The sequence below is a fragment of the Fonticula alba genome, assembly GCF_000388065.1.
Source record: "Fonticula alba strain ATCC 38817 unplaced genomic scaffold supercont2.3, whole genome shotgun sequence".
NCBI lineage: Eukaryota > Rotosphaerida > Fonticulaceae > Fonticula > Fonticula alba.
This window is the reverse complement of record NW_009242973.1, coordinates 2131442-2141338: the sequence shown is the minus strand read 5'-3', so window position 1 is coordinate 2141338 and position 9897 is coordinate 2131442. Positions and strand designations below refer to the sequence as shown.

Genomic DNA, 9897 nt, shown 5'->3' with positions numbered 1-9897 from the left:
GGGGGGGGGCAGGGCGGGCGCGGTAGACGCACCCCGGAGGTAGGTCGGTTCGGCCTCCTGCCAGCGGCCCATCTTCTCGTAGATGAGAGCCAGGTTGTTGAGGGAAATGGCGATGTCATGATCGTCCTGCCCCTGGCGGGTCATCTCGCGGATCTCCAGCGACTTGCGCCACATGTACAGGGTTTCATCATGGCGGCCAAGGCGGAAGTACAGCCGGCCCAGCTCGTTCATGGTGGTGGCCACCTCGACGCTGTGCTCGCCGAATTCCGCGCGCTTGATGCGCCAGGCCATGTTGAAGAAGCGGATGGCTGTGGACATGGGGGAACATGCCGGATGCCGACCGGCGGCCGAAGCCCCCGCGCCGAAAGGCGCACCGTGGAGCAGTGGGAGCAGGAGCAGTTAGGACAACACATTGCCGGACGCACGGACGCACACACAGCGCAGTCGTCTCCCCTCCCCCCCCCCCCCCTGTCCCCCTTCGCGTCGGCGAGCCGTGAGAGTGCCCCGGCCGAAGGACCCCTGACGCACCCTCGTTGTAGTGCCCGCCGTCGCGAACATACTCCCCGATCTTGTGAGCCAGCCGGGCCACCTCGCGCATGGACCCGGGGTTGGCCGCCTGGAAGGCGCGCAGGTTCGACTCGTACAGCCGGGCAATCTCGTCGCCCGATGCCTCGGTGGTCACCCAGTACCGGAAGAGGTCGTACTTGCGCTCTTTGTGGAAGAGCTGCAGCAGGAGATGAGGCGTCATCGCGAGCCGGGTCAGAGACGGAGGCCGGAGGGGCGCAGCAGGGATGCCGGCATGGGCTCAACACTTCGGCCCTGCGTGGTGTGTGTGTGTGTGTGGGCTTGCGCGCGTGCGCGCGAGGCAGCCGCACGGCATGCGAAAGGGCCCGGCAGTGGCTGCGGCCCGGCTCCCCGCCCCCCTCCCCTGTGGAGAGGGCAGCAGTGCCTGCGACACGCGGGTGCCGCGCAAGCTGTCCTGCCCCCCGCCCCCTCCCCGCTGCCGCCACCTGCCTCGCCCTCCCCCCCCCCCCCGCCTCCTGGCTCGCTCTCCTGCGTCCGAGACAGCTGCGCGCCGCCCGGCTCCCCTCCACTGTCTTGCATGGGAACAGGAGCCGGAGACGCGCGCGCGTGCTTCAATTATTACTCTCTCAAGCACTGGTGGACCTCGGACTTGTGGAGCAGCTGGATGTGTGCGCACAGCCGGGCCGCCCTCACCCCGCCCCCCTCGCGTCGTCTCTCAGAGGCACATGCCCACACCGACCCAAAGGCAGGGCCATCGGGCCATCCGCCCTGTGCCGCTGCTCGCGCCCGGCCCGCGCGCCCATTCCCTGCCGGTGGTGTGGGGTCGCACCTTGTCGAACATGCGGATGTTGGCGATGCAGCTCTTGAGCCGGGGCTTGTCGCGGGTGCGCTCCAGCAGCCAGGGGAGCTCGTCGACCACGCGCTGCGTCACACCATCGGTCCCGGTGTGCGCCGCGTGCGCCAGAATAGGATCCGGCGCTTGCAGCGGCGGCGGGGCGTCCGGCTCATCCGGAGACACCATGTCCACATCGGTGGTGGTGGTGGTGGTGGTGGTGGTGGTGGTGGCGGCGGCGGCGGCGGCGGCAGCGGCCGCGCCGGTGGCCGTGCGGGCGGCCTGCCCGCCCGGTGCTCCCGGCCGGCCGGTGGACGGGATGACCAGACTGAGCCGCGGGCTGGCCGGGCTGCCGGCGCCGGTGGAGGAGGCCCCCGACGAGGTGGACTCGTTGGGCCCGCTGCCGGAGCCGGTGGTGGCGCTGGCGCTGGCCAGCCCCCGGCGCCCGGCAGCACTGGCCCCCTCCCCGGTGGAGGAGGCCCGCGAGGTGGGAACCAGGCCCACGCGGCCGATGCTCCGGCTGACGTGAGCCGGACCGGCCACCACGCGCGTGGCCTCGGCCAGCAGGGAATTGTCGAAGGACCGCGCGTCGCGCATGTCGGCGTCCTCGGCATGGGCGCCGGGTGCCGACGTGCCGGCGCGGGAGGAGCTCGCCCCGCGGGCGCCGGCATCGGCCCGCCGGCCAGCCATTTCGGCCCGCCGGCGCTGGCGCAGCTCCGGGCTCAGCTCATCCTCGGTGTCCACATCCTGCGGCCCGGTGGCCACGTCGGCCATGCCATTGCCAGCATTCTGCCGCTGCTGCTGCTGCTGCTCATCGGTGTCCATGTCGTCGTCGGTGGAATCGCCAGCGGCGTCGAGGAAGTCCCCGTTGGGGCCGCCGGGGGCCCCGACACCGGCCCCAGGGGCCGGCACCGACCCGCCATTCATCTTGGATGTGAAGTAGTCGATGAGCTTGTCATAGGCACGCTTCTGCGCCTCCTCGGTGCTGAGGTACCGGCGCCGGGCCGCATCGCGCAGGCCTTCATGGAAGTAGGACACCAGCCCGCAGCGGACCAGCAGAGATGGGGCCAGCGCGCGGAAGAAGTCGTGCCAGGAGGGCGGGTCCAGGTTGAGGATCTGCCCGGGCCCGAGGCCAAAGCGCCCCAGCGGAAGATGGGCAAGGGGGGGGGGAGAGGGGGAGTCAGCAAAAGGAGCGGAGAAAGTGCAGAAAGATTTCCCCCCCGCCGGACCTTCGCCCCCAGGGGGGAGGAAGGGGGGGGGGGGAGGCGGCGCGCGCTCATGGACGGGGGGGAATGGGGTGTGGTGCTTGTACCTCCTCGACCTCCTTCTCGGAGAGACCCTGCCGGGAGGAGGCCAGGCAGGTGAGGAAATCATGGACCAGGGTGGGCGGCGTGTTGAAGTCCATCTCCAGGGCCTCAAGTACCCGGTCATAAAGCTCGGGAGCTGGCACGAGACCGTTCACATGTGCGGAGCGGCACGGCGCGAAAGAGCGAGACAGCGAGAGGGACAGGGGGAGAGAGAGCGAGAGAGAGAGAGAGAGAGAGAGAGGCTGGGTGTGAGTGACTGCCAAACAGGAAGCAACAGTGGGGAGTGGCCAGTTGCGGGGCGAGGCACGGGGTGTGTCGCCATGCTGATCACTCGCGGAGGGCCAGCCCCACAGGGCGACACATGCGCCCCCCCCCCCCCCCCCCCCCAAGCCAGGTGCCCGGCAGCAGCCGAGGTGGAGCGGGTTATGGCGGTAGGGGAAGGAACGCACTGCTCCGGGCGCTGGTGTAGAAGTTGATGCGCTCATCCATGCTCAGCCGGGTGCGCAGGCGGACGAGGTACTGCAGCAGCACCGTCAGGTACAGAGGGTTGTGGGCCTGCCATGGGTGTTCGTGTGTGTGGGAAGGGGCGGCAGGACCGGACGGGCAATGCGAAGCGGCGGATGCCGGGGTTTTGTTGCCCCGAGGGGGGAGATAAGGAGAAACGCTGTCAGGCACCGGCCACATCATCCCTGATAGGGGGGCGGGGGAGGGGGGGGGGGGGGTGCGTGCAAACGTGGTGGCGCAAAGACAGCAGGCAAAAGGGGAAGCACAATGGCCGGGACCGGCCCACGACAGGCCGCGCTGCACGCACCATGGGCGAGGTGGCGATCTTTTCACGCTGCTCTGGGCCAAGGCCGCGCACGGCGAGGGCCGCCTGCGGCGAGATCTTGGCATACCGCCGAGTCAGGCGGTCGATGATGTTCTGCCGCTCGGAGAGGGTCAGCTCCACCAGGCGATAGGGCTGCCACTGGCGGCGGTCGATCAGCTCGGCGGTGATCTCCCGGGCCGAGGAGCAAACCGAGTAGATCATCTGCCAGGTGCCGCGTCAATAGGGGCGGCCAAGCGACAGCGGGAGGGCAAGGCAGCGCGCAGCAGGGACGTGATGTCAGCACCGTGGGCAGCGACGCGCGCACGCGTGTGTGTGTGTGTGTGTGTGTGTGTGGTGTACAAAAAGGAGAGGGCGAAAGAGAGAGGGCAAGAGAGAGGACAAGAGAGAGAGAGAGAGAGAGAGAGAGCGAGCGAGAGAAAGAGCAGGGGAAGGAGACCCCCACCCGAAAACACACATACCTTGACATTGGGCGGGATGAAGGTCGGCAGCCAGGAGAGGTCCAGCTCGGAGTCGGCCTTGGTCTCGATCAGGTCCAGGCCATCCACCACGACGACCACCATGCGCCGGCTGCCGACCTCCTGCAGCCACTGGGGGAACTTCTGGACCATCTGCATCCAGCTGGCCGGGACGTCCTCCTCCACCTGGCCATAGGCGCGGAGCTGCGTCATGAGCCGGTAGATCATGGCAATCGGGTCGGCGGCCGAGGCCGAGGCCGCCAGCGAGTGGTACAGGACGATGGTGTTGGCCGTCAGCCGGCAGTGGTGCTGCACCCAGTGCGCCAGGACCGTGGACTTGCCCCGGCCCTTCTCTCCGATGACCACCACCGGGAGGGTGACATTGGACGAGGGGCTGGTGGGGGTGGCGGCGGCGGCGGCAGCGGCGGCGGCGGCGGCCACGGCCGGGCCGGAGCCCGGCGGGGCGTTCTGCGCCACACTACTGCCCGCCGCCATCGGCCCGGTGGTCGGTGTGGTCGGGGTTTGGCCGAAGAGCGATGCCAGCGAGTCCGGGAAGAAGCTGGCCACCGGGGTCGAGGCCGCCGAGAAGGAGGCCGCCGCGCTCGGGACCGACCCGGACGGGGTGACGGGCACCCCGCCCCCGAGGGCCGAGACGGACCCGGCCGGCCGGCTGGCCGAAGCGCCGGTGGCCGTCGTGGCGGCCGGATCGGCGGCCGGTTGCGCCGGGGCCGCGGCCGAGCTCCGCCGGAAGAAGCCATTCAGCAGCGAGGAGGCGGTGTTGCTGCCGCCGGCCGGCTGGCCGCCCGAGGGGCTGGTGGTCCCGGCGCCGGGGGCCGTGCCGGCGTGCGGGTCGGCCCCAGGCGACCCGGGGGCCTCGTGCCGGCCGCCACCGGCCAGGCGCACGGCCACGCTCCGACGGAAGGAGTCATCCCCCGATCCGAGGGAAGTGGTGACACTGAGCAGCGGCGAGTTCGGCGAGTCGGCCATGGTGGCATCGTCATCGCTGCCGGCCGTGTGCGTGCCATCGCCGGCGGGCTGCGGCTGCGGCTGCGGCTGCGACGGGGCCGCCGTGGACAGCGTCCGCCCGGCCGACGCAGGCACAACGGCCGCGGCCGCGGCCGACGACGACGACGACGACGACGACGGCAATCCGCCACCCGGCCGGCCGCCTGGGCTGCTGGTGGCCACAATGCGCGCCAGGGAGGCGGCCCCGTCATTGGGGCTGACGGCCTGGCCGCCGGGGGCCGGGCGACCGGCCTGCGGCCCGGTGCCCGGCGCCCCGCCCGGGGCACCCGGCCGCGGGCTAGCCGGCAACACGCCGCTCACGCGCCCGGCCGCCGCATGCATCAGCCCACCGCTGAAGTCCGGCACCGGGTAGGTCAGCCGCAGCCGAGCGTCAATCTGCCGGCACACGTGCTCCAGGCTGACCGGCGTCGCGTGGGCATAGGCCAGCATGCAGGCCTCGTGGTGGGCCGGCTCGCGCTCGCGCACACACCGAAACACCAACACCCGCCAGGCACGCGACACCGAGGCACAGTAGCACGCCAGGGTGCTCGGGTCCAGGAAGCCGAAAACATGCAGCCATAGCTCCGGGGCCAGCTTCGGCGCGCCGCCGGCCCGGGGCGACACCGGCCCGGCGGTCTTGCCGGAGAAGTGCTGCTGCTGCTGCTGCCGCAGGGCACGCACTTCCTCCAGCGCGGCGGCGCAGGTGGACACATCCTCCAGGACAAAGGTCGGCCCGGTGGGCTGGGGCGGAGCGAGGGCGGCCGCCGTGGGGGCCACCCCCCCGGCCGACGGGGGCAGCAGTGGCGTCAACGGCTGCTGGGCCTGCTGCTGGGCCTGCTGCAGTAGCAGTGCCTGGATGTGACGCTGCTGGGCCTGGGCCTGGGCCTGGGCCTGGGCCTGGGCCGTGCTGTGGAAGTTGTCGATCAGGTGCAGCATGGAGTCCGAGCTGCCGCTGCCGGCGGCCACCCCGGCCGCGGCGCCGAGGCAGTGCCCCAGGTGCCCGCTGCCGGTGGCTGCATGCATGGACGTCGGCGTGGTGGCGGCCACCAAGCCGGGCCCGAAGTACCCGCCATTGGGCACGGCGTACGATTGCGACTGCGATTGCTGGTGCTGCTGCTGGTGCTGCGGCGCCGGCGCCAGGAGGGCGTGATGGTGCTGGTGGCCGTGGGGGTGGGCATGGGGATGATGATGATGCTGGCCGATGGCCAGCAGCTCGCCACTGTCGCTGGCTGTCAGCGAGGGCGACGGCGAGACGCAGGCGGTGCCGGCAACGGTGGTCGAGGCCCCGGCGGCCGCGGCGGCAGCAGCGGCCGCCGCTGCCACCAGCGGATCGCCCGGGGTGCTGAGGCCGACCCCACCACCATGGGGCCCGGCCCCAATGGCCAGGCTGGACCGGCGACTTGTGCCGGACAGGGCCCCCAGCTGCGGGGTCGAGGCCGACTGGGCAGTGGGCGTGGCGGCCGGGGTGATGCTGGCGTCGATCGGCGAGGCCAGGGCCGAAAAGGAGGGGAAGTTGGTGCCACCCAGGTGCAAGGCGGCCAGGGTGGGCGCCGGGGCGCCGGCTCCCGGCGGCTGGGTGCCATCGGTGCCGGGGGCGCAGAACCCCCCCGGGCCCACGGGCTGGCGCCAGCCACGGAGGGCGCCGGGGCCGCCGGGGCCCGGGCCCTGGCCCAGGTGCTGGGCGTGGGCCTGGAGCAGGTGCTGCGACTCCGCCCCGAGCCCCGGGGCATCCGGCGCCTCGACCCCCGAGTTGGGGGTAATCAGGAGCGGTGGCGGCGGGGCGGCCCGGACGAGTGACGGCCCAGGCGAGCTGGCTTGGGCGGCCATGCCGGCGCCGGGCCCGGCCGAAGGCGTGGCCGATGGTGGCGCGGCCGCCCCCGACGGGTAGGCCCAGCCGCCGTCGGTCGACCCGCGCCGGGGAGAGCACTCCGGCGACATGGCGCTGCTGTGTCGGCTGGCGGTGTTGCTGGTGCGAATGGTGCGGATGCCGCCGCGGCGTGAGCGCAAGAGGGACCCTGGCGAGATTGGTCCGGGGACTCGAGAAGCAAAGAACAAGGCCGTGCTTTTGAAGCGCTTGTTCAGGTCCGGGGCGATGGCCGGCGTGGCGACTGCAAGACACCGCGGGGGAGGCGGAAAGCCGGAATGCGTTGAGGACGGGGGTGGGGTGGGGTGGGGGGGGGGGGGAGCAGATAGGGGACACAGCCAGGGACAGGCCAAATGTGTATGTGTCAGCAGGGGCCAGTGCAGGGGTGGGAGAAAAAGGGCGAGCAAGAAAGAGAGGCAGGCGGAAAGAGGGAGTATTGTTTCGGTTCACATACCGACCGGACGAAGGGGCTCTGAGGGTGAAGTGGACAGGGGCTGGGACCGCTTGGGCTTGCCGAGGGATGCGGCAGCCGGTGTCGGCTGTGAGGGCGGCGAGCAAGGGGCCCGAGGCAGGCAGTGAGGACTGTCGGCGGCGGCGGTGGCGGCGACGTCAACATGCGCAGACACGCTGGGGCACGGGGAAAGGGCAGCCGAGGCGGTGGCAGGGGCGGCAGCCGCGGATGCGACTCCGGCGCGGGGCTTCGATGGACCGGGCGGCAGACGATGGCGACGACCTGGGCGTGGGGGGTTGCGACCGGGCGATCGGGCTGCCAGGCGCCGACGTTGGAGGACCGGCGGCGGTGAGGGAGGCGGCGAGGTGGTGACTGGCGCCGCGGCGAGGGTCGGCGTCGTCGGGCACGAGACAGGTAGATCGTCCCCCGGGAAGGAGCCAAAGCAGTCGTCCAGCTGGAGGTGGATCGAGGCACCGTGGAAGCTTACGGGCTGTCGGGCGCAGAGGAGCTGCGACAGGTGGTGGAGGTCCTCGGATGCGCGCTGCTGGTGCTGCTGCAGTTGGAGGAGCTCGTGCGAGCGGGGGCCCTCTCTTGGGGGGTTGTCGTCTTCTTCTTCCCCTACGGGTGCCGGAAGTGGCTGTGGCGACCGGCCCGGGTTGTGAGCAGGGGATCCTGGGTAGGACCTGCCGTGCGACAGGAGCACCGGCGAGTGCGCTGTTGCACAGGGGAGGGGGCATCGGCCAGCGAGGGGACATTGTGGCGCACGGCGTTGTGTAATTGCGCGTGAGCATGAGTGATGAGGAGGGGGAGGGGGGGGGGGAGAGACAAAGGCAAAGTCAGTGAGTTGGGTTAGTTGTTTGGGCGGACATCCCCGTAGAGGGGCGGAGGGGCCAGTCAGCCAGTCAGCCAGTCAGTCGGTCAGCCAGTCAGCCAGTCAGCCAGTCAGTCAGTCGGTCGGTCAGTCGGTCAGTCGGTCAGTCGGTCAGTCGGTCAGTCGGTCAGTCGGTCAGTTAGTCGGTCAGTAGGTCAGTCAGTCAGTCAGTCAGTCAGTCAGTCGGCAGCGGGCGAGTGGGAGAGCAGGCATTCGCCGAGAAAGGAGACGCAATGGGGCGCGAGGGAAGATGGAGGGGGGGGGGGAGGAGAGAGTGTGAAGTCCAGAAGGAAGGGCACCGGGGGGGCGGCACAAAGAGGTGCCCCGATTCCGACGGTCAAGGGGCCGGGAAAGTGCAGAGGGCCGGTCGGGGGTGGTGCGGCTGTCAGCGATCTGGGATCAGGCGCCCCGGCTGGGGGGGGGGGGGGGGACATATGCAGGCTCGGTCTCAACAGAGATCGCGGCGCATGTGGATGTGCGGGCCGGGGCCGGGGGATGGGGGACGGGGCCAGGCCGGGCAGAAGGCCGGGGGATGGGAGACGTGCGGCCGCGGCAGGGGGGACATGGCATCATCCCGAGAGTTGGCAAGTAGCCTGGGACGTGGCCAGCCCCTCCGGCCCCCGGGTTTCATAGTCCGGCGCGCCTCCGTGTGCACAAGAGTGCGCGCCCCCGGGCCTACGACCCGGGGGGGCGGCGGGGGGCCGAACACATTTTCTCGGGCCCGTCCTTCGTGCTGCACGGGGTGGCGCGGGGGGGGGGGGGGGGGGGGCCGGAGCGGCGACCTGACTCGGTGCTGTCCATGCTCGTGCGAAATGCCGACCTCCGGGCGCCCCGGGAGCGTGGTGCTCCCCCGGCCACGACTGCTCAGTGCTCCGCTGCCTGCGGGCCTGGTCCGGCGGCGCCCGGCCCCGATTGGTCACAAGCCACTGGGGGCTTTTTTCCCCGCCGCACCCACAGCCTGACAAGAAGGGGGGGAGGGGGGGCGAGTGGCGATCTACGGCACCTGGGCCGTCCGCTCTTCTCGCCGGCCTCCGGCCTCGGCTCGCGCGTGTTGGGCCGCGCCCCGCCTGCCGGCCGGGCTGCGGCCCCGACCAAGCCCGGAGCCCTTTGCGGCATCTGCCAAATCGGCACGGCCGAGCGAGGGGCCGAGGAAAGAGGCCGACGAGAGGAGGTCCGGACGGCGGTGGCTCCGGGACCCAAGGGCTCGGCCCCCGAATGGCAGGGCAGGAGGCCAAAGGAACGTACACTAGGAGGCGCGAGCGGTGACGATGCGGCTGGGCAAACGGCCAGCGATCACTCTCGGCAGCCGGGAGGGGCGGGGCGGCGGGGAGTGGTCCTCGGCGTCAGCAGTGCGAGGCGAGGCGCATGTCCGGGGGGGGCCGGGCCGGATGGGAGCTGCAGGGCACGCGTGCGATCGGGCCGCCTACATGGTCGAGGAGGGGGCGGGCGAAGGGCCAGGGTCAGAGGAGGTCATTGGGCCCGCCAGCCGGCGGCCGGACGCGAGTGCTGTAGGGGCGCGTCGCGCGACCGGGCCCGGCGAGGGGCCACTTCGCACGTCCACACATGGCGGCTCCCCGGCCAGCAGCGGAGGACATACCTAGCGTGCGTGCGGGCGTGCGTGCACCACAAGTTGCGCGGGTGCGCAGGGGGACGCCCAAGAGCGGCGAGGCGCGGCGAGGCGACGAGAGGGGAGCAGCTGCGGTGGTGGCGAGAGGCGAGACAGGGGGCGAGGTTCGGGGAGGGGGAGGAGGGGGACGA

General features: G+C 71.6%; 2 protein-coding genes across 2 annotated transcripts in view; both read right to left on the bottom strand.

Moving 5' to 3' along the window:
• Positions 1-748, bottom strand: part of H696_02238 (hypothetical protein) — a gene marked incomplete at its 5' end in the record, with an annotated part of 3116 nt that extends 2368 nt beyond the window's left edge. Inside the window, 2 exons of the mRNA XM_009496140.1 lie at positions 33-308; positions 529-748. Coding sequence (XP_009494415.1) covers positions 33-308; positions 529-748 — 496 coding nt within the window. The remainder of the gene's footprint in view (positions 1-32; positions 309-528) is intronic.
• A 395-nt stretch (positions 749-1143) lies between these two features.
• On the bottom strand, positions 1144-8059 carry H696_02237 (hypothetical protein; the record flags this gene model as incomplete). Its single annotated transcript, XM_009496139.1, has 8 exons — positions 1144-1185; positions 1355-2473; positions 2670-2800; positions 3114-3219; positions 3476-3694; positions 3952-7061; positions 7272-7858; positions 8034-8059. The coding sequence occupies 8 exons, from the start codon at positions 8057-8059 to the stop codon at positions 1144-1146; spliced, it is 5340 nt and encodes a 1779-aa protein (XP_009494414.1).
• Positions 8060-9897: the final 1838 nt, after the last annotated feature.